This window comes from Syngnathoides biaculeatus, chromosome 15 (assembly GCF_019802595.1).
Source record: "Syngnathoides biaculeatus isolate LvHL_M chromosome 15, ASM1980259v1, whole genome shotgun sequence".
Classification (NCBI taxonomy): domain Eukaryota; kingdom Metazoa; phylum Chordata; class Actinopteri; order Syngnathiformes; family Syngnathidae; genus Syngnathoides; species Syngnathoides biaculeatus.
In genome coordinates, this window is record NC_084654.1 from 11,540,627 (window position 1) to 11,567,062 (window position 26,436).

General features: G+C 43.5%; 1 protein-coding gene, 1 long non-coding RNA gene and 1 other non-coding gene across 6 annotated transcripts; 2 read left to right on the forward strand and 1 right to left on the reverse strand.

Annotated features, from left to right (window-relative positions):
- The first annotated feature begins 18 nt into the window (after positions 1-18).
- Positions 19-9,209, forward strand: LOC133512955 (protein L-Myc-1b-like). Of its 4 annotated transcripts, XM_061843066.1 has the most exons (7): positions 19-457; positions 1,684-1,786; positions 3,361-3,693; positions 3,773-3,875; positions 4,953-5,167; positions 5,379-5,943; positions 6,826-9,209. In XM_061843066.1, exons 4-7 carry the CDS (start codon positions 3,869-3,871, stop codon positions 7,389-7,391), a joined length of 1,353 nt encoding a protein of 450 aa, XP_061699050.1. In that variant the 5' UTR covers positions 19-457; positions 1,684-1,786; positions 3,361-3,693; positions 3,773-3,868; the 3' UTR covers positions 7,392-9,209. The 4 variants fall into 4 exon arrangements, with proteins under 4 accessions (XP_061699050.1, XP_061699049.1, XP_061699048.1 ...); XM_061843065.1 differs by lacking the exon at positions 1,684-1,786 and having other exon boundaries at positions 3,770-3,875; XM_061843064.1 differs by lacking the exon at positions 1,684-1,786.
- Positions 539-612, forward strand: trnai-aau (transfer RNA isoleucine (anticodon AAU)). The gene has a single exon. It is a non-coding gene; the product is annotated as a tRNA-Ile (tRNA).
- LOC133512963 (uncharacterized) lies at positions 7,037-24,453 on the reverse strand. The gene is made up of 3 exons (XR_009798354.1): positions 24,369-24,453; positions 7,284-7,386; positions 7,037-7,163 (listed from the first exon to the last, which is right to left on the reverse strand). It is a non-coding gene; the product is annotated as an uncharacterized LOC133512963 (long non-coding RNA).
- Between the last annotated feature and the right edge of the window lie 1,983 nt (positions 24,454-26,436).

Genomic DNA, 26,436 nt, shown 5'->3' on the forward strand with positions numbered 1-26,436 from the left:
GATTTTCATTTGACCCGCGCCTTTCACGCGGTCATCTCCCGGTCAGGGCAAAACATTGCTTTGGGTACTATTTCACGTGAAAGTTGAAGTCCTTGGACAACCGTACATTTTGAAACATAATATTATTGAATTTTATTGGAATGGATTACGTGACCTCGTCCAGGCGCGCCGCTGTGTTGGATGGGTTCATTATCGCTTTTGCATGCAGACCGGAGTTACACAAATGCTCGTACGACTGTTAAAAGTGACGCATGATGGATAAAAAGACTGGAAAGTTATCGGGGCTCATTAGATGTTGTTTCGTGAAACCGTTACGACGAGAAGTGTGCTTTGATCGACAATATCGGCCCATATGCCTTGGAGGAACACAAATGGAGCGAGAATTTCGAACTGTGGGCGTCAGTAACGGTCAGTGCGGCAGTATCCATTGTAAGCAACCTGTCTCCACACGGTTAAGGTTGGTATAACGCACGATGCACTCTCTGAGTCGGAAGTTTCTATACGCATGATCACAGTCATATGCAGGTAATGCGTACATGGCCGGTTAGCTCAGTTGGTTAGAGCGTGGTGCTAATAACGCCAAGGTCGCGGGTTCGATCCCCGTACGGGCCAAGTTATTTTTTTTCCACATTTAAACCTTTTCACTGAAAGGACACATTATGCTCCAGGACATGATATGATTATATAAAACAACTATAGAGTCTTTAAAAAGACAAAAATATTGACCATTTTTTTTTTTTTGTCGAACTTGCCTTTTACTGAAGCTACCTCATAAATAGTTCTGACATCTGCAGAAAGCCCGAGTTTAAATGCAGACTTTTTACGTGAAAGAATTGGACCAAAGCATCAGTTTAAAACGGCACCAAATAAAATATTGAGAAATTGTACTTTTCATAGCGCTCAACATTCTTTTTTTTTTCTCTAAAGTCTCAAGAATGGGGAAAGCTGTGTCCAAAAACCACCTTAATAAAAGACAACACCCCTCAATTCTGAATGAAACTCAACTCAACTTCATTTATATCAATAAGATTAAATCTGTGCGGGAGAGCTGGAAGAAGTGGCTGGGGAAGGGGAAGTTTGGTTATCCCTGCTGAAACTACTTCCCCAATGAGCCGACCCAGAAAAGCGGTAGAAAATGGATGGATAAATAAATAATAAGCGAGAATGAATTATTTCAGCTCGTAAAATAATACATCTTTAATACATAAATAATTAAATAGTATGTATACACATGCATTATATAATCTACATGTATACACAAAACACCTTATAGAACATATGCATATTCCTATAGTTTATTATTTAAAATTTAGAAAGTTGACAGACATTTTTAACCCCTTGCATCTTTCTCGCAGCCTGAAGGTGTAAATTTACTTCTTTGCCACAAAAAGGCGTGCCACTGCAAACTGCAGGAAAAAAAATCACTCTTTCACTGGAAGTAAGAAACCCAAAAGGTTGTATGGCCCCATGTGGGGGAAAAAAAAAACAAAAACAACATTTGTATGGTTGTTTTTGAGCTTGCAGCTCGCCTGCTTTCAGTTTGACTTCTGGTAAGATTTACAAACATGGCAGAAAGATGGTAGATAATAGTAAAAAATTGCTGTATTTTACGTCATTTCTGGTCAGGCTTGTGAGACTTCTCTTTCACGGGTGTCTCTGAGTGGTGGCATTTTTACCTCTCAGGGGAGCAGTAAAACATGTCTGAATTATTCATGTGGTGTGTATCATCTCTGCTTGACTGGAGCCCTTCTGAAACCTGCTCTGAGATGGGATGTACAGGTCAAAGGTGAGTGTGAGTGTCACAGAGGTCGTGGGGAAAAGGAGGGCGAACACGAGGACATTGAGCTACCCAAATTCTCTCTCTGCCGACTCTGTGATACTCGTCAAGAGACTCCACGCGTCATGTGACTAACAGTGGTGCTCAAGTGAGGTGAAAGCCACCCCAAATTAAGATGGGAGGGGGGGTGGCAGAAGGAGTCATCTATTGTTAGTGTTATGCATTGTTACCCCAACGAAGACCTCGCTGAGGAAAAATACGTTTTTAATGATGGACGACGGAGATCTTTTCTACTCACATTTCTCTTGGGCATCAATCATAATGTTACTACAGCAGAATAGATAGCAGGTCTTATTAGATTTCAGAACACGAGAAATCTAATTTTATCACAAAAAAAACACTATATAATATTACTAACAAAAACATGACCTTAATTGGAGGTGCTGCTGTGTCTCAAATTGAAGTTACCGTGTTTCTATATATTGTGTTAGTCGTTATTAATTGGCAAAAAAAATCCTCCCAAGATACATCTTTGTTTGGTAAAAGTCAAGTAACGCAGTTCATTCCAATGATTCCCATTCTGTAAGTTTTCTTTTTGCTTCCATAATCGTGACAGGTAATAGTGCATCTATTTGAAGACATAAGTTAAAAGGTCCACTGTCATGAAATACATGGATTTTTAGTATGTTATTAATGAAAAAACGCCAGCCGGAATGGACCCATCCGTTTTTTCACCACAAAACATGGTTTTGACATGTATGGCTTTTTGTAACTCCCGCGGGATCGGTTTTCAATAAGAAGCAGGAAGTGACGTTAAGGGCAGTAGCACACTCAAGTGTTCTCGTCTCTTTATGCTAGTTTTACCTGCTGGAAGGTAGCTCGTTGTTCCTTCGTGTTAGCCAAAATGCCGCCACGTTGCATTGCTGGATATTGCTCGAACACTCGGGAGGATGGATTTACCCTTCATAAGTTTCCAAGAGACCCGGTCGTCGTGAAAAATGGATTGCACGGGTGCAAAGGACGAGAACTTTGTGGGTTCCAAATGACCATTGCCACCACCATGCCGCAGCCACGGTGGATCGGATGGGGAGGCGGTTTGACTGCGGCGACGTCGTTTTCGCTTGCGTGCAGCATTGTTTTTATGACCGCTGTAGCGGTGGATCGGGCGGGGAGGTTTGGCCACATGCGGTTTGGCCGTGATCCGCATTACATCTAAATATGGGTCAAAACGATGGGATAGTATTGCCCCGGTCACTTCATTCGGTTGCGAGATGTTCTCTTCTTCAAAAAGAGCTTCCATGTCAAAAGGGGTGCGTTCGTCTCCCACAGTCGGTGGCACAGCGTGTTTTCAATGACGAAAGTCTCAGTGTGACCTCACGAACACAAGATGCAGCTACTATGCCTACCACTTGAATGTCGAATGAGACTTCCGCAACTTTGCGCATGGATGACGCACTCTCCGCTCATCTTTCTTTTTTTCGTACGGATATTTGAGTGAATAATGTTATATGTATTTTTCATTACAATAATCTATTATAGAATGTTTCTAGGCATGACACTTGGGCTTTAATTATATGTTCCAGGTTTACGTCGTCTTCGTTGCAGCTTCCAGTCTGGTATCGTGTCACCCAGTTGGTGTACAGCGGCGTCACCGTCATGTGTTTGACCTCAGGCCGAAAACGGATGAGTGCCACCAATCAGTGTCGTTGGCTCAGCTCGAATGTGGGATTGACACTTTTTGTCCGGTCCAATAAGGAGGCCGAGCATGTGACCATCAAGTGGATTGATATGCCAGACGCGGCGAGGTGGAGCCCCCCAAGACCCCCTTCAGGTCGCACGACCCCATGTTGTCTGGTCACGAGACGTTGGTGAACCTTGGCCTTTTCCCTCCGAGGGGAACATAAAAAGGATTTGTGGTAACTAATGATATCTTCATGTGATGGTGGAACAGTGGATTGGAGTTTCCACTCATTGCTTTTTCTTTCTGTCCAGCAGAGCTGCAGCAAGTGTCCCTTGGTCTTGGTGTCTCAGCATCCTCGGTCTCATATTTTAGAAACTTCAAGTGTTTGCTTTGTATTCATCGCTCCCAACATGCTGAGTGAGTATCAGCATGGAAATGAAGCACCCGCCAACTGCTGGGAATTATTTGCACCTCCATTGTTATACAAACGTTTAGACCCGCTTCTGTGTACTGTATTTAGCAGTACAATAGCGTTTAACGAGTTTCTCAGCTGTTTTCTCCTTTGCTTTAAGTATCTGCCAACAGCAGTTCAGCAATAGGCCTAGAAACCCCCCCCCCAAAAAAAAAAAAAAAACAATCCCACAATAAGCTCTGTCCATTGGGAAAATATTTCATTTCATTCTGCTGTTATGGCAAGAGTGTAACACAAATCAGTCACTCCAGTTATGAGAAAACAATTTATACAATGCCTAATGTATATAATCATTTTATTATTTATTTTCGAGTGTAGCCACAAAATTTGAAAGCAAGATTACTACTAGTGTAGTTTGTGCATTTGGCAACCTGGAAGAACTTTTCCCAGGTTTGTGCACAAATTACAGTATGACGTCATTAGCACAGATTCACATAGACTGTCAACAACATTAAATATTCCAACACAATGTACTTGAGTCTGGTAAAAAAAAATTCTGGATTTAATGAAAAAAAAAGAATAAGAGGAGACCCTTGTGACCCCCTCCACACCACCCCATAAGCATCAGTTTAAGGCAATCCCACCACGAGGTGGCTCCCAAGAGTAATCAACAAAGATCGAACTATTGAGAAAGCATAAAACAGAGAAAAAGGAACGTTTGGAGTAAGAAAAAAGATTTTTCGCAATTTTACATTTTTCATACCTCTCAAAAGACCCCAGTTTAATTCCGTTACTGATTATGTCTTTGTTTTGTTTTTTACATTCTAAATTATTCTAGTGTATTTAGGGGGTTTTATTTGTTGTCAGACTTCGTTGTTCTTCTCTTACCGCGTAGTGTTTTTTAAACCACAAATATCAAACCAGATGGGGTCCCAGCGTGGATTATTGCTGCTGGGGTGGGCGTCGGAAGGTGGGGGGGGGGGGGGGGTTGCTGTGCGTGCGTTTGTGCTACGAGAAACTGCAACGCAGTCTCGGGGCGGGCCGACCGCGCCCCTTATGCAAATGTCGTGATCCCCACTCAGGGCTGCATACTGCAGACAGATACGATGGCCCCCCTCCCGGCGAGATCGTCCCTCCCTGCGCCTGTTATAACCTGATCTCTACTGGCGCGAAAAAGCCACTGCGGGGCGGAACCGCAGCCTGCAACTTGTTGACTTTTTCCTACATCATTACTAAAAGAAAAACCCAAGAAAAAGAAGCCGCCAAGCAGTTCGGTGGATTTGCCATTGCCGAGTCGGTGAGTAGTGCTAGTATATGTTCTCCTAAAGTTGAGGTTGCTCGGAACTTCCCCCAAGCGGAGTCCACTTTCCACCATGTTGTTCGCCGGCCCGTTGGAGTTCTGAGCGGAGCGGTTCCGACGCCGGACGCCGGTGTTTTTGTCCCAGGGCGATCAGATGTTGACCGAACGTGATGGCCGGCGGGGTAACAACTCTCTTGTTTCCCTTCAGGTTCGAAAGGACGAAAACCCACAGAGGACTCGAGTTGGACTTCTTAGCCTAACAATGGAGGCGGACTGTTACCAGCACTATTTTTTCGACGACTTTGACACCGAGGAGGATTTCTACAAGTTCACCGCCCCAAGCGAGGGCATTTGGAAAAAGTTCGAGCTCCTGCCCACCCCTCCCTTGTCGCCCATCCGGACTATGCAGGGAGACAAGCTGAGCTGGTTGTCCCGAGTCCTGGTTCCGGACGACGAGTGCGAGGGGCACCCGGGGCTCCTCCGCAACCTCAGCTCCATCATCATCCAGGACTGCATGTGGAGTAGTTTCTCTGCCAGCAAGCAGCTGGAGAAGGCAGTCCACGGGAGACAGCCGGCTCCGCTTCGGCCTCCCGGAGTCCCCCCGGACCCGCAGATCCCCACCAGGCCGAGCAATGCGCACTGCGTCTCGGCGAGCGCTAACATCGCCACGTCGGCGGCGGAATGTGTTGACCCCGCAGCAGTTCTCGCATACCCGGCCGGCAGTTGCAGGAGGGCGGCGTCATCCGGCTCCGAGTCGCGGAGCGACTCCTCCGGTAAGGGCGCACTCTGACCTCCGAAGCGAATTATTGCCCTCTAACAGTACGTAATGTGACAACATTGCAGGACTGCAGCGCAAAGGCGGGCCGGGGGAGGGGGGAGGGTAGTAAAACGTAAACATATATTTTTTTCCTTTGCTGCGAAACCCACCGAACCATCACTTTCTTTCCTCCCACGTAAATGTTCCCCTTATAGTAGCGTCTGCGTTAAAATCGTTGTGCGCCATCAGAACTGGTTTTGCCTGCGGCTTTTTACGACTACAGGCTCCACTCGGCAGTGAAGCACTAAACTTTCAGATCTCTCCAGTTGGGGGACGCCTACTGCCACCAGGTCCCCTCATTACAATTGCTGATGAATGTTCCTTGTGGGCCATGACAAAGGCTCGAATTCTTATCTGCTCCATTGCCCCGAGGCTGCGTGGGGGGAAATAGTGATGTGCTTGCTCGGCTGTGGAATGCACTTCCCTTTGCCACCTAATTCGCTTTGCTGCTAATGCAGTGTTTCTCAACCTTGGGTGAGTCAGGGCACAGATTTTATAAGAGAAGAGTCTCACAGAACACTAGAGTAATTATTAAAACGAAAAAAGTATATAGACCATACTGATATAATAATCTCGAGTTTGTTATCCTGTTCATCTTAACTATTATTTAATTGTATAAATGCCAACAGATGTGAAAAGGCATTCACATGTTCTGCCTGTCACTTTAGGTCACTGGCATAGTTTCAACAAAGAGACATTTTGTGGAGTAAATCAATTTTATTTTCAAGTCTATTAAATGAAATGTAGATCATTTCTGCCCAATCTCATGACCACTTCTCAATTGCTTTGTATTGAGTTCTGACCGATTTTAACATTTTATTTCTTTATCCTTTCACAGATGACGAAGAGGAAATTGATGTTGTCACCGTGGAGAGCAAACACAATCAGGTCCGACTGGCAAGTGTCCGTAAGCCGGTGACCCTCACGGTGCGTGCGGACCCGTGCCCCAAACGCTTCCACGCCTCGGTTCACCGCCAGCAGCACAACTATGCTGCCCCCTCCCCCGACAGTGAGCCTGATGATGACGACGGCGACAATGAAGACGACAACGAGGATGAGGAGGAGGAGCTCCATAGGAAACGCACGGGGCCGGCGTTCAGCCCTCCAACTTCCCCCTCGGGAAGCTCCTTGAACTCTGATGCGGAGGACACGGACCGCCGAAAGAACCACAACTACCTGGAGAGGAAGAGGAGGAACGACCTGAGGTCCAGATTCTTGGCCCTGCGGGATCAGATCCCGGGTCTGGAGTCGACCAAGACCCCCAAGGTTGCCATCCTGACCCACGCCACGGAATACCTCACGGAGCTGCACGCCAAGGAGAAGCAACAGCTGCAGGAGCGGAAACGCCTCAAAGCCCGCCAGCAGCATCTCCTGCGCAGGTTATCTGTGCTGAAGCGTTCTTGAACCCGCAAATAGGAACTCTTGTTACTTTTCCAAAGCCACAATTTTTGTAAGACATCATGCCTCATGTAAATAGCCTCCAGTTATGTCTGGAAAACTTTCATCAGTTTGTAGCAAAATTGTAAACCTAAACCTGTCACCGACGGTTGGGTTGTCTGATCTCAGTGTGTGGAGGTTTCTTTCCTGTTTTGCACAGTTATCTAGTGAGTGTAACACAAGAGATGTTTGTAGATGTGACAGGAGATGTTTTCTGGTGTGCTGTGATGGGAGCTGAGGAACTCCAATGTGTGTTACCTTGTGTGACAATACAGTGCCGTGAAAAAAAAAAATCCAATCCTTTCTAACCAGCTGTGAAAAAGTAATGTCTCACTGAATCGAATAGCAGCTTGTGCCACCCTTGGAAGCAATATCCGAAATCAACTGTTTGCGATACTTGGTGATGTCTTTCACATTGCTCTGCAAGAATTTTGTCCCACTCTGCTTGGCAGAATTTTCAACTCCGCCCAATTGGAAGGTCTTCTAGCACAAAATGCCCTTTTGAGGTCACACCACAGCATCTCAATTGAATTTGAATCCAGAAGTTGACTTTCAGACTAGTTGATGCGTTTCGGATTGTTGTCCTGCTGCGTGATCCAAGAGCGCTTGAGTTTCAGGAGACAAACTGATGGGCAGACGTTTTCCTTCAGGATTGTCTGGTACACAGTAGAATTCATTGTTCAGCAAGTTGCCCTGGTCCTGAGGTGACAAAGCAGCCTAAGACCGTAGGGTTAGGGTTAGTTTCAAGACTCTTGAGCATGATTAAGATGTTTTTGGGTGAAATGTGAGACGAGCCTTTGTATTCTGTGCTGGCAGCAGAGGTTTTTGCCTGTGGACTCTCACATGGATGCCATTTTTGGCCAGTGGCTTTCGTATGGTAGGGTGACAAACACTGACCTTAACTGACTCCAGGAAGGCCTGCAGGTCTTAAGATGTTGTTCGAGGTTCTTTTGTGACTACCTTTATGGATCATCGGCGCAATCTCGGACTAATTTTAGTTGGCCATCCATTCCTGGGAAGGTTTGCCATAGTCCCCAGTTTTCTCCATTTGTGAATAATGAGTCTGACAGTGGTTTGCTGGAGCCCCAAAGCCTTGGAAATAGCTTGATAACCTTTTCCAGACTCACCTTTCCCAAATTGGTGGTTAGTCACATTGACTTTTTGATTTAACGAGGGGAGGCGTATTTCTTTATCACAGACAGTTGGAAAGGTTTGGATTTTTTGTGTGCCTTAACAATTTGAATCGTCATTGGAAAACTGCATTTTATATTTCCTTGTGTTATTGCTGAGTGATGTTGAAATTAATTTGATGATTTGAAAGCTTTGTGTGTGATGTGCAAAAAATTAGGAGAGGGGCAAATACCTTTTCACGGCACTGTATATGATATGTGCGGAATCAAGCTCAAGATGACTAAATACCATCGTTGCACATTAAGAATCGAGTGCTGTGGACGGTGCGAGTGTGTGAGCTGGTTTGTTTGTTTTTGTCCTGTATTTGTATTTCTCTGTAAATAATAGCTTATTGCTCCCGATGGAGGAACATAACAAAACCGAGCTTTACTTTTCTGTATGATTTCCCACCAGGCTTTCAGGAGCCTCTATTTTGTTAAGAAAATGTGGAGTAAAAGAACAAAAAAAAAAACAAAAAAAGCGTTTAAGTAGCACTGCTGTACTTTACACTCACATGTCACTTTGTGATCGCAATGCATCTCCTGATTTTGGTTGATTCTAAAGCATGCTCATTCAACAGCAACATTAAATTTTGTTACCAGATTTGCAACCAAACGTGAGGCAAGTTTGTCTTTGTCCAAGTGAAAACACACTGGCAGGCTTTTTCTCTCTATCTAAATGCAAAGTACACATTTTTAACTCTATCAACAGCAACATGTTTTAGTTTGTGGAGAAGATGCAAGAGAAATCAAGCCAACTGTTCAATATCCTGCCTTCTGAGTCACTTTTCACTATGTTTTGTTAAATCAAATTGTTACAGTATATAGTACTGTATTGGCAAGCTGCCTAATACTGCATGTACAAGGCTAGCCAGCTTGTCCTTGAGACTTGCCCTTGATAAGTATTTGCACATGCAATGCTGTTGTGGATCTTCGTCTCCGCGGTTGTTGCTGGAGGTGGGGGTGCCTGATGTGCTTTCATGTAGATTACACTCTCACCCCCCCCCCCACACACACACACATTAAATGCACTTTTGGGATGTGTAGAACAGCCTCAAGTCAGTCTCAAATATGGATCTCGACTTTCATCCTCCAAAAAGCTTTTTAGGGAAGGGATTTAATTTATCTAAAAATCTTTGCCATACTGTATTTGACAAAAATATCAGTTTGACCATTTGTAAAATGATCTGAGAAAAACTCAGCCTTCTGTTGCTCAAACTTGTATCGCTAATATGATTGTTAAGAAACCACTGCACTTGAGGAAAAACAACCAATATGAGCCAAAAGGCTAGACCAATGAGTTGGCAATCATTTGGCATGTGCTTTCGTGCAACTCGTAGCAGGCCCATCCCGCAGCCTCAGACTTCCCTTAGGCATCAGGAGCTTTGGTGAAACTACTGTGAAATATACTCATCCGGAAAAAAATGGCCCTTGTTTGTCAACAAGTTAGCACAAGCCTCGCAAATTAAAGAATGATGAGATATCATTGATTGTAAGGATCTGCGAGCAACAGTATGTAGTAGTATGTAGGAGTAGTTTCATGCCTAGAAAGAGTACCACAGATGCATTATTTGCCTCGAGGATGCTCGTAGAAAAGTACAGAGGAGGTCAGAAGGCGCTATATTGTGTCTTTGTAGACCTAGAGAAAGCAAATGATAGAGTACCAAGAGAGGAACTGTGGTACTGTAAGCGCAAGTCTGGTTGTGGTGGAGAAATATGTTAGAATAGTACAGGACATCTATGAGGACAGCAGAACAGCGGTGATATGTGGTGTAGGTGTCTCAGAAGAATTTAAGGTGGAGGTAGGACTGCATCAGGGATCACCTATGAGCCCCTTCCTGTTTGCAGTGGTAATGGATAGGCTGACAAATGAGCTTAGACTGGAATCTCCTTGGACCATAATGTTCGCAGATGATATTGTGATCTGCAGTGAAAGCAGGGAGCAGGCAGAGGAACAATTAGAAAGATGGAGACATGCACTGGAAAGGAGAGGAATGAAGATGAGACATCCGATTGCAGGGCGTGCCGGGCTCGTCCATCAGGCTGTACCTGAACAAAATTGAGCTTTCATGTGCAACTGACTTAGAATTCCACAGCCGGACTTGCTGTGACTCGTCTGCGAGGTCAACGCGGTCACCAAACGAACAAGGAATCTTACAGGAAGTAACTGCAGTAAATTGTACACGCTTCCTATAAGAGGAGCAAAACAGTGACGAGACCCCTTACCTAGAAGTTGAATATTTGTTAGAATGTTATGTTCATGTGCTTTTTGCACATTTCTCAAATAATGTATAAAACAGAGGAGCAGTTTCAAAAATTACAACCACATTGCTCGGTTCATTGAGGAACACGGAAACTCGAGAAGCCAAATCAAACAAAGGCCTTTGGAACCCGCCGCGGTCAAATGTAAGTGGCAATCAGTTGTACTGACGAGGTGCCCTTGAACAAGGCACTGACCACGCAACCAATATCCCGGGATTTCTGAGAAACACAGAGTTTCACAGCCCCCTCCAAAGATTTTCTATTGGGTTTGGGTCTGGAGACTGGCTCTCACAGTGCGCATGCACCTATGATGAAAATTTCCGACCCCTCCATGATTTCCAAGTGGGGGAACTTGCAATATAGCAGGATGTTCAAATATTTTCCTTCACTGTACATTGGAACTATATGAATATTATATTAGAGAAAATATTTGTATGGCAATAATAGGGAAAACAACAATTGAACGCAAACAAAAAATGAAAAAATTTGGAAATAAAATACGGTGGTAATTGAGCATTACTTTCTTGTGCAGGCACATTTATAAAGCTGCTGTCCAAACAAGTTCAGTGAGTATCGCTAGTAACCTCAGAACGTCGTATGTCAGTACAATTAGAAACGGAGCGGACCTGGAGTCTAAATCCAGATGAAGCTGATTCACTTTCAAAGCGTCCAGCATGATCAGACACATTGCAACTTACCGTTAAAATCCAGTTAATGTTTTGTTCGTTTGCAGAGGCAAACGTCTTTTTGCTCTTGTTTGACAATTAGGAATGCGCGTGCGTGATCCAAGACACTTTTCTGTTCCACCTTTGACATGCTTCTAAAGTTAACAATCTAATAACACTGGGTGGTTAACTTCTTTTTGCATTCCACGAAGTTGTGACTTCCCCTCCATGTTTAGTTCGAAACATACTTTTGTGATTGCGACATTTGTCCGGGAATATAATGTTTCACAACACATTTCCCAAAAAACAAGTTTCTGCTGTTCAATGTATTAGTTAGTTGCTCTTGCAAAGCCTTCAACATTTGAAAGAATCTCGACTTAATGAAGAGATTCGACAGTGCCGCTAAAAATGTGACCATCATTTGTCTTTGTCACTAGTGGCTGGACGGTTTGAACTTTTACTACACCAGGAAGTGAAAGGAAAATCTAGACGCATATCAGACGTGCGACAGGTGTCAACAACTTTTACATCCTCTTGTTTACATTTATGTGGTGAAACATGCTATTGATCCTAAGCTTAACGATTCAGTCCAGATCCAAAGACCTCTCCCCAAGAGAGTCACAGTCCGTGGCCCCAATTGCACTTCAGATAAATTGTAAAATATTGTAAGTCTCAGTGAGCACTAAAAGGTTAATAGATTGCCGATCGGTTAATTGCGCAGCATATTCACAAACATCAACCCAAAACCTTGATGGAGTCTTGTGTGTCAAAAAAACAGACTTTCCTGAACCAGTACCAATGGATTTCTTTGTCCTGGGCGACGCTCTGTTCCGCTCTGCTCTGCTCTGCTGGTTCAACTCCACAAACTTGCCAGACCCGAATTTCAACTCTTGATTTTGAGTCACACCCACACAGAAGATCACTTACACATACACGTTTCGAACCTAACCTTCGAGATCTGGGAGCCGCGAGGACTCAATTAAGAACACAAAGCTTTTTATTTTTAAATACCTGCATTCTTGCCTTCCTTACGCTATGTGAAAGCGCATGATCTGATGTACTTTTCAGAATACACAACGATTTGTGTGCGATCAGGGTGGGACTCAGGAGGACGGACGATTTGGCTGTGTGGCGCAAAGCATTTTCTTGCTTTGTACTTCCTCTTCATGTAACACACCCGCACAATCTCATCTCTTTGGCAACGTGCCCTTTCTTGATATCTATGTGCAATCATAGACAAAGTGGTTGCCTGGATTTGGCCTTTGACCTTAGCTATTTCAGACATTCTTTGTGTGATAGCATTAAATATCAGCTTGGATAACGTGTACGACTCCCTGAAGGATTGTGAGTCCACAGAAAGTGCTGAAAGTATCCTCCGGACTTGGCAGGGTAGCCCTCACTTCCCGAGGACTACAGTTAGGGAATGGACTTAAGTAGTCCACTTGTGAGTCAACTTGCGTGGACTCAAATCCTAAATGTAAAAGTATTTGTACACTTGTGTTTTAATTGAATTGCATTGCCTGATTCGGAGCATAACTTTTACTAGGCATCGGGTTTGGTACCTTCCATCCATCCATTATCTGAGCCGCTTACCCTCACAAGGGTCATGGGAGTGGTGGAGCCTATGGGTTTGGCACCTGCTGGTTTCCTGGCTGGCTCGGTTGGGGGCTGAACAATCGACATGCAGGTCAAATGACGGGCGTGTCCTGAACGGCAAAAAATAAAAGAATAATTCCGAGCGATGTTGTAACAGATTCCCAGCGACAGCAGTGTCGTACGATCTGTTGTCCGCATCGGCTTTGCGCCAAAATGCTCTCCAGTTCTGTCAACAACGTCACACCAAGATGTGGCGGCGTATTGATTTTGGTGATGTAGAAGGGGCGTTGCTTGGGCAAATACTTATTTACCGACTGCTCCAAAACAGATTGATATTATTGGAAATGACTGCTGATTTCATGTTCTTGAGCAAAAAATGCATAAAGAGAACTTGTCATTGAAACACAGGCCATGTGAATGCTATAAGTCATTGAACCGTCTATGTACAACTGTAGGCCTATGTGGTGCGTATTGTTTGTGAAGGGTGGTACAGTAAAATCCGTTTAAAAAATGAATTGATGTGTATTCCCATTTGCAGGAATCCTACGGGCACGGCGCGTGTTCATGTGTGCTGATAACATCAACTTCACCATTGGAGGCTTTTGAATTGAGCAATGAGATAAAGTGCATCTTTGTTCTTGAAAAGAGGGAGGATAAAGTTTTGCAACATCCGCAAGCTTGCGCTCAGTCTCTTAGCTCTGTAGTTGAAAAAAAAAAAAAAAATACACGTTTGTTGAGCAATATTTCTCCCATTGTTGACTGACGTCTTCTACCTGTGCGTTTAGTGAATGAGGCGGTGCGAAGAACGACCACAAACACACTTTGTGGTGTCATTCCTGTGGCATTCTTCGTTATCACTGACCTCCATTTTGCAAATGTAGGGCGCACAATAAAGGTGGAAGATAAATGGCCTTATCTGGCGGTAACTTCAAGCTCACTGTGTTTAAATAGCCAGATTGTGCTAACCACTCATTGCAATGCAATGAGATTTGCGGCGGTTGCTTGTCGGGTGTGGGAAGAAACCGCCTTGTCCTAAAACTTGCTCAACAGTTTTACACTCACACATCCTTCCCTTTTGTCGATTTTCTTGAGGCTGACGGTGAAGAAAGATGTTGGAAAGACGAGTGCGAAGAGATGCTCGCGGACTTGTGGGGGGAAGGGGGGAGGCGCACACAGGTTTAAAGGCACTTTCTCTAGTCGTGCGCTCTCTCTTTCTGCCTACTGACCCACATTCCAGCAGGATTGTGTCACTGGAACAGAACCGGCAACTACTACTCACACGCATGCATAATCTTTATCCCCCGTTTGACTGTTTTTCCTAGCCTGCCTGCCTCTCCTATCCTCTCCCTGTTGACATCTATTTTATGGACTTCCTATCTGACAACCACACTTTGTTGCTCCCCAGGTATGTGCGTGTGTGTATTTGCGGATCTGGGGTTGTCATCCCTCGGCCTCCCCATCCAAAGGTCACCTTTACGTAACATTGATGATTCAGTTGTAACATGCGGCATGTGTTGAACTGATGTTTGGCTTGCGGCGGAGGCATTCACTTCATCAAAGCGACTCTGCTGCTCTCAAGACCAAATAAACACACTCAGCCTCACAAGTTCCTGTTTTAACACCTCTTGGACGGATTCTGGGTGGGTCCCACTTTGCTTAGTCAGTTCCCAACATGACATGAAGTAAAATCAAATGGTAGGGTTAGTTTGACTAGTGATGGGCATAAAAACTCATTCAACCTTGAGAATTCTCAAGCAATTGGGATTATAGTGCGAGAAGTTAACTAGTAGAATTTTAGGTCAGTATTAGTACAAGTAGCACACTAGGGCACAGCTTTATCTAAAGAAATAACAGACGCAGTAGTCAACATCGCACGACAAGTGAGGACAAAGAGCTTACGAGTACATGGGTCCTGCCAAGATGCTCGACTATTTATTCCCAGTGCACTAGTAATCATCCATAATTCAGCAAAAGTTGGATCTTGAATACATGCTCAAGTAGCTTCCTGAAAAATTTTTTGAGCATTTACTTGATACCCTACCAATGCACGGAATTGTCCAACTGCAAAGAGTACAAAGTACAAAGATGGTATGAACCTTGAGCTGCATATCAAGAAATGGAAAAACTGCTCAAATGGATTGCCGTAGAATCCATTAGTTGTGCATCTGAATCACTTGCAGCGAGGTAGCTGTTTAAAAAAAGGCATTTCAGTAAAAATTCTGTTCATTTACGGACTGAAATCAGTAACTCGGTCTTGTGCATGACTTTTCAGCCATCAGGTTAAATGGTGGACAATGGTGTTTTGAAGCCTGAAAAGAGAAATATTTGACAAACAAAAGCGCTAACGTTTACGTGCCGAAAAGGCTTGCCTGTGAAAATGTCAGACATGTACTGCAATTGCGTGTTAAGGGGGCTACACGCATACCGATACATGGGTATCCTCCTTGGTTGTGCCATTTTGAAAATGTACTGCAGTTCTTCTCCAAGTCAGCGGTGTCGCTAAGGCATGTATTGGAGAGGGTGCCGCAGGGTGGAGTTTCCCCAGCACTTTTTGCTCATTTTAGGTTACCTTTTTACTTTCCTTTCCGTAACAAAAATTAAAGCAACAACAATGGCGACCGTGCAAGCACGTCTGCGTGAAAAAAAGGAACCTAAATGACCAGGTGATACGTTTAATATTGCTTCAAAATCAATCAAGAAGGTGCTATCTAGAGCCGGGAGGAATGGTGATGTGACTAAAAATTAAAAGTGGCAAGAAGCACATACGGGATCTCAGCTTTGCAGCGCATTAAACCAGGTCACAGTCCAAACTACAACGAAGTTGAAAGTTCTCACTTTTCATTGTAAATATTATTTAAGATCAGATGGGATAGCCTCCAGCACTCCCGTGACCCGTGTGAGGATAAGCGACTCAGAAAGAGATGATGAATGGAAGACTTTCCAAGGGACAGTTAGTGGTCATCTTACCAGTCTCAGATTTGTACATGCTACTGCTAGCTTGCTGCACAAACCCCAAACCCTCCTCACCTGTTGCTTTAAGTGAGCTGACGGGTTGTTCAAGGGGAAATCCAGTGGTTTGCGTTAACAATGTATCCAATAGGTCATGTATTTGTACCCTGTTTTGAAAATGTGATGTTAGATCCTCTCTCATTTCATAGTGTTTTGAGAAGATTTTTATTGACAATTACAGATTTTCAGGGGCACTGCCATTTTCCAGAGTGACATGATCGACGTGGGCACATGTGACGTGTACCGTGCCGTTCCAAACGGTGGATTACATGGGACACCATTATCCCCAGTGCTGATTTCTCGGATTTATCCTCATCTGATGAAGACATAGCAGTATAGTTTGTTCGGGAAGACGGAGGAATACTTCCATACAGATTTGAACCTCTGGTTGTAATTAATGTTGAATATTCGAATGGTTCTTCAGGTGGAATGACGCAGAGTCTGACTACTACGCGCAACATAAGTGCGTAAACAAAGGCCCCCGGGAGCTGCAGGCTGACAGCCATGGATGGTTCTTCGGACAGGAATGACGCGAGTCTGACGAGTGAGCTCCGGCAGGGCCCCGAGCCGAGGTTCCAGGTGGCGGAGGCTGTTAGTCCGGGATGCCGAAGCAAGGCTAAAGGCTTCCGCCACCACCAAGCGGGCCACGAGCTCCGGTGGCGGGCCGCAAGCCGAGCTTCGATGTCTGGGGAGGCCTTTAGGCGAGTTTTGGTGGCGCCGGAGGGCTTTAGCCTAGCTTCGGCGTCTGGGGTTAACGAAGTGGGCAGCTGCGGAGGCCGTTAGCCCCGGACGCCAAAGCTAGGCTAAAGGCCTCCGCCCCCACTAAAGCTCGGCTATAGGCCTCCGGCGCCACCAAAGCTCGCCTAAAGGCCTCCCCGGACATCGAAGCTCGGCTTGCGGCCCGCTGCTGGAAGCTCTCTCGTCAGAATCTGCGTCATTCCCGTCCAAAGAACTTTCTGCGGCTGCCGGCCGGGAGGTCCCGGGGGCCTTTGTTTATGCACTTATGTCGCGCGTAGGCCTCCGAGTAGTTGATTAGTCAAGTAATCGGTTCAACCAAAACTAACACCAAAATGCTCACATGCAGACGAACAAGACAAACTGGTCCAAGACGTCAGTTACTAGCGCGTTAATGTCCCACATACAAAGCTACTGTTGCTGTTGTTATGACTATACCAGTAAAGTGACTTACAAGATGGGTCACGGAATGAATGAAACTACTCCATGAAGGTACCACTGTATTTATGATTATGTGATTTTGTAATGACTTGCCCATCCGTTTTGTAACTGGTTTACCGGCAGAACCTCTTCACCTTCACCGTGATTGTGTCACAAGCAGTTTGTGCGCATTTAACCCGAGTCGTTGATCACTCGCACAGTGTGAAGCCTTGAGGGCCTTTTGATAGGTTCATTATAATGAACACCTTGGTGTTTGCAGGCACAGATGGCAGTAGTGTTTACACTAACGGGATTAGGATTATGTCCAGATTAGACAGGCAAATTGATAGGTCTGATGCACTGACATGGCATGGCTACGTAACCCCAAGTAACACTCCAAACTGTATTTTAACCAGGTATACAAACCCACCCAAAAGTGATATGTCGTAGTATATGACATTTTTATTGCTACATTAGAAGTATAGTTATTGAGCACCTTCAAATTGGAAGATTAAGATTTGTTTCCCTAAATGGTGTGAAATTCTATTTGGAATGATTTCAGTGGAACTAAGGTGGCATTTTTCTTTATAAAGTAGAACTGCAAGAATGATTTTTTAAAAAAAAACTGTTGCAGGATACAAACCAGGCCAATAGATAAGATAAAAGTTAAAATAAAACAGAATTACAACCTGCAGTGTCATTGTAAAACTTGTCAAATAAGATTTATCAGTGAATTGCGCAGATCGCTTAAAATTGGACTTTAAAAGTGCTTCAAAGGTAAATTGCCCACACTATCATAAAATAATCGCTCGTCGAGAGATATAAAGCCGCGACCCTAGTGAGAATATGTGCTACGGAAAGTGGATCGATATAAGGCTAAAAATATAAACATCGTTTAAAACAAAAAGATTAAAGGAAAAATGAACCTAAAAATGTACCTGAAGAAATGTGAATAGCAGAAGTTATAAAGTGTGCATTATTAGTATTCATAGTTCAAAACGCAAATGTTCAGTGGTGGGCTAAAGTGGCGGTATGTGGCTCAGATGGAAAGCATTGGCCTCACAGTTTTAAAGTTCCAGGCTCAATCCTGGCCCCACCTGTGTGGAGTTTGCATGTTCTCCCTATGCCTTCCTCCCGCATCCCAAAAACATGCAACATTAATTGTACACTATAAATTGCCCCTAGGTGTGATTGTGAGTGTGACTGTTGCTTGACTCCATGTGCCCTGCAATTGACCCCTCCGTAGAAATTGCGTCATCCGCGTCGCTGACCAATCCGAGGCCAGAGATCTGCATAAATCACGGCCCTTTTTGGGACTCGCCGTTCCATCAGACAACGTTGCATGGTCCAGTATAGCTTTTTTTTTTTAGTGTTTTATCGCGTATTTGGGTTCTTTAACAATAGATATGGTTAAGAGGTGTAGTCACGGACTTCATAATAGTGACGACAGGTATCCTGAAAGGCTAGGTGGTGGCGTTCAATTCATACACTTTCCAAAACCGAAGACCCAGTACGAAAAATGTCTTCGATGGATCAAACTTTGTGGAAGACTGTATCATCAACTGAATCCATCTAAAATCAACCGGAACAGAAGACCGATAACGAAAAATGTCTTAAATGGCTCAAACTTTGTGGAAGACAGCATGATCAACTGAATCCATCAACCGGAACAGATATGTTTGCACGAAGGTAAGTCCTATATTTGATTTTCAATACATGTCTCATATAAATGAATTAGCAGTTCTTTGCTTGCATAACATAGCTACGTGTGAATGATTGTCACACTTGATCTGTGTTGAGCGATATTTTGCAATGATCTGACTGCACAAACGTGTCTCTGGTCGGCGCTCCCAAGCTAAGCTAAACCGGACTTTATTTGTTTGCACAGAGGTATGCCCTATATATAATTTTCAATACATGTCTCATATAAATGAATTAGCAGTTCTTCGCTTGCATAACATAGCTACGTGTGAATGATTGTCACACTTGATCTGTGTTGAGCGATATTTTGCAATGATCTGACTGCACAAACGTGTCTCTGTTCGGCGGTGAGCTAAGCTAAACCGGACTAGCACTCCTAAAAGCCTTCGACGTGCACCGAGACACCAAGACTAAAGAAAGGATGTTTGAGGACACTAAAGTAGTGATTGTCGTACTCAGTCGGGACTTACGTAGGTTCGGCACTAATTCAAGAATAATTATTGAGGGGAGCGCGTGACGTTACACAAAGAAAACGAGAGAAACTACTCGTAAATCAAGCCTCGCCTTCTTTTCCTTCATACGGCGGTTCACAAACGGCTATACAGATACACATACAGATTCTGCACACAAGTGTGATAGGTAACAGGAAAATAGGAAACTGTCAATGACGAATTCGTCTTTGGGTTATAATATATTATTTTATGTAGCTTCTCGGTCTTCCTCTGACTCCGGAAAGATCTCGCGCTAATATCAATGGTTTCTCCGTCGGTATGCATGTAAATACCATTGAAATACCCCTCCCTGAAATACTTGAAGCCCTGCTGTCTGCTTTTCAACGATATTTCACTGTTACCTAAGAATGCGAGTGAAAAATCAGCTGGTAAATCGGACAGTTTCGCTCTAGTCTTTTCTTCCTGCGCTGCCATTTTTGCTAATTGTTTGTCTGAGGTTAGCACACGTGGGGTGACGTAACTTCAGGAGGCGTGGTTAAGTGCCCTGTACGGAGGGGTCAATTGGCTGGCAACCAGTTCAGGGTGTACTCCGCCCCCTGCCCGTTGACAGCTGGGATAAGCTCCAGGACTTCCCCGCGACCCTTGTGAGGATAAGCGGCAAAGAAAATGGTTGGATGGATATACTTTTGGGCATCAACTACTTGTCCTAGCGCAGGGGTGGGCAGGACCTGGGGTACACCTTGAACTGATTGCCAGTCAATCACAGGGCACAGAGAAACAAACAACCAATTACAGGACTCGGAGAAAATCCACGCAGCCACGGGGAGAACATGCAAACTCCACACTTGTTTGCCAAAGTACTTCGACATGGGGATCTCTTGGATGTGTTTAATGTATAAAGATTGCAGCCCTTAAGAAAACCTCTGTTTTCATTTGCTCATATTTAACAATGTTATATAACAGAATTGAATATACTGTATACTGCTCCCGAAACATACATCAAGTGCTTGTGAACTTCATCACACGATCATCTCTGATGATTTCCTTTGCAATGCATTTAAATGCGGCTGTGGCTAGGTGTAATTTGCAGCTCATTAAGTAATTACACTGAAATGTGATTTGACACTTGACGTGATCGTGATTTGCTGGAGATGATGATAAACTGGTCAAAAGCGATTATAAAGGTTGCCAAAGAATTCGAAACAGCTGCAGTACACTTCCTCCTAACTTCAGTGCATCCCGGTCTCGGCAGGCAGTATTTATTTTTATGACACAATCGGTTACAGTAACTCTGGGAAGAAGTCATTTCATTGGGTTGTGGAGGACAACAATGACAGACTGACAGTTATTGAGCAGAAAGTTGCCTGACACAAAACTAATAATAGATTAGATTCTGTGGCAGCAGTGTACAATATTGTTTTGTTTTTAAAAGGTTACTGGATTAAATAGAATATAGCAGCACAGTAGCAAGTGGTTGGCACATCTGCCCCACGATTCTGAGGTTCTTAGTTCAAAACTCCGTTCTGGCCTTCGTGTGTTTGGATTGTTTATCTCTGGGCTTTCTCCAACATTCCCAAAACATCCAGATGAGGTTATATGAAAATTCTAAAATGCCCACGGGCGTGAATGCAAGTGTCAACGGGTGCTTATGCTGGACTGCATTACGTCCTCGGTGTACCACGCCTCTTGCCCTAAGTCAACTGAGATAGGCTTCAGTTCACCCATGACCCTGATGAGGATATGCTGTATAGCATTGGTGTCAAAATCACACGGAATTATGCTTTCCCTCAGAGGCCCATAATGACTGTGAAACCACATAAATGTAAACATAATCGTCTCATATTGTTACAAATACAAAGAGATCGATAGCTGGTTTTGAAATCAGGGCTAAAAAAACGATTTATGTACTGTTCAATTTGTCGTAAAAGGATTGGTAAACAAAATACGGTTGCCATATCTTGTTTTTCACATTATCAACGCAGATGATTAGCTTTTGTGGGCCTCATATAGTGATGTGGTGGGCCCTTGAGTTTGACACCTGTGCTGTATACAATGGAGAATGGGTGGATGTTTTTTTTTTAAATTATATATATTGTAAATGCAATGGAAATAATAACAACAGAGTGACACAGCACACCTCTTGAAATAGGGGGTGGTGTTGTCTTGCTCAAGGGCACTTTACCAGTAGCTGGTAGTTTTTTTGTTATTGTTTTCTGTGACAGGACAATTCAGTTCCACATCTGTTATTTCAGATGAATATGAGCTTCTGGATAACACTATTATAATTCATCACAATCTATTAGAGTACACAGGCCAGCCTCCAATTTCTGATTTAAAAATCAGTTTTGGGGACTGGGTGTCGGAGTGGGGAGATCAAGCATTTGTTAGGCAAACTTTGTAACAAGAGTTGTTTACTGCGAGGGGGTGAGCTCGGCTCTGTTTCGTCTGTGTTGCTCTTCGTGGGGGGCCGGCTCCCATTGGCTGCCACGTCATTCGAACTCTGATAACATTTTTCTACCAGCCACTTAAACCAATACTGTACTCCATTTGCACTAACATGAAGAATAGCATTTGGTTCTTTTTACCTTAAAGACTGTCTAATATCTAACATACTGCACTGTTATAAGTGACATGTACTATACATACAGTATGATCGGGGAGGGAAATATCTGCAAAGCTTTATACAGTATAATCAGGCATAAATACACCAATAACCAGCAAAACACTCAAAATAATCAAGAAGCCACTTTAATACCACCTGTCAGACTAAGTGAAATAGGCTAAAAGATCTCCATCTGATATGAAATAACAATAATTGTTAAAAAGAACATAAAGTCAACAGTCAGTGTTGGCAGTGTGACGGTCTGGGGCTGCTTTGCCAATGCAGGACCTGGACGACTTGCTGTGATCAACAATAACTTCTGCTGTCTCGCTGAAATTTTTGCATTCAAACTTCTTGCCATCAGTACGTGGCCTCAAACCCAACTGATTTTGGGTGATGACCTAAGCATTCCAGCAAGTACAGATCTCTGGACTTAAATCCAATTGGCAATTCTTGCTTGTAAAACACTCCAATATAATTGAGTTAAAACAATTCTGCAAAGGAGAGAAGAGTTTAACGACATCACCGGTTACAGTATCACAAAAGATTCATTTATGATATTACTGCCAAGGGTTGCGCAACCAGTTTTTAGGTCTCAGCAGGCAAACTGTGTTTGATAAATACCAGGGAAAAAAATGAAAATTCTAAAATCAAGAATTGGCCAAATACTTTTTCACAGCACTGCATACACAACATGAATATTTGAGAATTTCCAATGAAAATATATTACACACATTAAACACCTTTACACCTAAACCTTGAGCACCAAATGCTCTTCATTTTTTTCTCGATTTCTCTAAAATAAGGGAGAACAATACATGTTCCTTTGTTGGAGGAGGATGATAAGTATTAACAAACGTGGAATAAGTTGGAGCTTGCTGCCAAGGACCGAGAAGCAGTTAAATTCGCAGCCACTTTGCTTTGTCAGGCAGCAGATGTTCCATTGTTATGCTCAGCGGTGTAAAGTTGCCTCCGCTAAAGTTGGGACTTGGGCCGCATCTTTTGAATGTAGGCCCATTGAGTCCTGTCACCACCAACCCCCAGCCCTTTCTGCACCCCCAAGCTTCGGAGGTAAGGGGGATTTGCCCCCAGTCCCTCCCCCATTCCACTCCAACCCCCTGCAGACCTCATCTTTGTCATCACACAACCATTAAACCATTAAAGCCTCCACCCCCACAAACACGCAAGGTATCTACTTTAATGCTTGTGTTCTTTGTGACCCCCTCCTCAGCCCCCTCCCACAACCACCTAAGGTCTAATCAGATGACCCCCCCCCATCCACCCTCTGCCCCACACACATCAAAAGCCAATTTATGGACCAATTACTGCATTGTGAGACTACAGGGGACGGTGTACGCAGCATCAAAATGCATTTGAATGATTGCAATGCAGATCAGGTTGGGAATATATATGGAATATTTGTTACGTGTGCACAGTTAGTCTGCCATAGCAGCGCTTATGTAATAAAAATGTGTCCTGCTATACAACCCATGTTCTAAGCTCTGAAACGTAGACTATTACAGGGGCCTGGAAACACACAGGCAGTGCACGTTTCCTGTTTTTGTGTTGAGCCAAATGGAGGCAGGAAGTGAGACAAACTGCTGTTCTGTGACTTTGACCCGCAGACACGAGCGATCTAGAAGGGCTTGGTCGCACAATCGCAGCGGAGAAAAGCAATATAAGCAAATACAATTCAATCGTTTGAGTGCTCGGTGGATAATTTTAGCGGTCTGTGCATGACGTGCGATGACCTTGGTGGGGCTCCTCTGCCTCGGATTGGCGCAATCGCACATCTATAGAGTACGTATCTGAATACACACATGTGCTAATACATTTAAAAAGAGATATCTGTTTTGTTTTTTACTTTTTTCAACTTCCTCGGATGTGGCCAACGTTGTACAAAATACGTAAGTCGAGAAAGGTGACGTCAACCACAGGCGAGATCTTGAGTGATTGATACCTTACATGATGCATGATGCGGAAAAAACGGACAACAGCGACATGGAAAATGTGAGTAAGGAAGTATTGCCAGGGAAAACAAGATATTCCCCATCGATTGTCTTACTTCAAAGAATTGTTTGATGTTCCCGGCTACAAAAAAACATTTGTGGCAAATGTTTTGTCTTTTAGCAGCCTCTGTTTTATAATTAGCTCATCTAATCTGAAAAATCCATTCAAATGAAGGGTGTTGTTTCACTTGTTGTCGCTCGCTAATGTAGTTTTTCTGTGTTGTTTTCCTCGTCCGTGAGAATTGAGTTTGCAGGGAAGCTGCGTCCAGTGGATAATAACAAACTCCAGGTATGTTTAAGGCTCCAAAAGACATTCAAACGTACCTTCAGGCCTCCAGAGGGGTGTGGTGGGGCTTGGGGTGGGGCTTCCAGGGGTAAGTGTACCCTCTTTGTTCTCCTCCACCAGCTCATCCCTCTCTCTTCCCCGTAAGAGCTCATCTATTCACTGGAAAACTGGAGTCGCCTTTTTTCTATCGGCCATGTTTCCTGGGCAACTAGTTCAGGTACTGCAGAATAATCGAGCCACGACAACTCATCTGTTTTTATTTTTTTATTTTTTTTTCAAGTGAGTGTATTTTGGTCGAGCATTTCCCGCCACTCGAGCGGCATAGCGGAAAAGGCGTGGCGTATGAGTGGGAGGGGCGTGGCCTCAGGGGTGTGAAGAAAGGCTGGCTCCCCACAGCCTCGCGCCAAAATTTTTATGATTACGTTGTTATTTAAATGAACTCAGTGGGTGCGGCCCAACTGGCTCCATGTCCGGTTAAACCCGTGTGAGCTTCTGTTTAGTCATCGCAACAAAAAGCCAATACATGTCTCATTTTAAAAAAGTAAAATAAACACACAGACACACACATTATTAAATGCCTTAATTTTCTTGTTTTATCAAACCTTTACAAATAAAAATACTTTTTTCATGATTAAAGAAATATATAAATATATATTCATGATGTGAGTTTGGCACACATCCAACAGGGAAAAAAATTGTGAAATTTATTAGGGGATATACTCCAGGCCTATGAATACACACGTTTTCAAGTATTCCTTAGCACCTGTTGTCACCTTTGCCTGTCATGAAATGGGAGGTTATCTTATTACATCACTTTGAGGAAATGACAAGATCACTCTCGCTCACATTGTTCCACAAATAGGAGGCAAATGGTACTTGCCTCGGGCTGTTTATCCTTCGCGCCCATTTCAAGTTGACCGTAAAATCCTCACACAAAACGAAACAGACATATTCAAATGTCAAAATGTTCAACCAGACTCTATTATTTCAGCAAAACAAACAAACAAACAAAAAGATTAATCCAAACATATAATGTAAAAATATGGAGACAGGCTCATGGAAATTCGCAGTTATGTTGCATCTTCAGTACTGGCTGGCAAATGCTGGCACAACAACTTGGTACCAAAATGAAAGGTTGTGCAACTGCTCAAGTGCTGTATTTTACGATCTGGTGCAGGATCAATAAATCGGATTTGGATTTAGTTGAACAATTGAAATAATTTAGACTGTATTATATTGTATTATTAGAAAGTGGATATGGCGGAGGTTTGCCCAAGATGAACAGCGATGTAAAATATATTGTGTATTAGTTATTGCAGAAGGAATGAAAACTCAAAATTATTATTTTTTTAAAGATTCAACCTGGTTGACGAAATCCAGCCACCTACGTAGTACAAGTAAAACGTACACATAAAGTTCCTCCCTTGGTGGGCTTTTTCTTCCCTTGGGTTTATATTTCTTTAGTCTGCAGAAAGAAAGACTGGAGTTGAGTGCGCCACTGTCTTCTACTGCCACCTAGTGGCAATAAGGCACACCTCTCGTCTGTGTCACTATTGCTTTTTGTCCATAGTTAAAAAGAAGAGACTCACATACGTTGTTTGAATTGCTTCTTCATAATGTTCGTTAATTAGATTAATTAATTGTATTTTTTTTATTGTATTCAGCACAATCATTCATTGTATTGTAAAGTCTAGGGACTAAGACTGTAAAGCTAAAGCTAGATTGAATGATAACAACTGAAATGCTCCCTAATTTTCCATCGAGTTGTTGTTAGCCTGTGGACAGAGGTCTAGAGACACACATCTTTGTCGATTAATGAACTGTATGTATGTACTGGGTAAATGAAGCTCTACTATGAATTCAAAATTGTGTGTTTGGTGGCGTGTTACAAATATTGTATATGTAAAACGTTGTCAAGGCTTAGTGAACTAATGAAAACTCCCCCACCTGAACTTTGTTACTTTGTGTTTTGTAGATGACCCCCATTTACACCAAAAGCCTTGTAATTTATTTATTGCATAGAACAAAGATTGTGATTGGGGCATGCACGCAACATCAGTGACAGCACAAATGGTGATGATAATCACATAATAAATCACGCACACA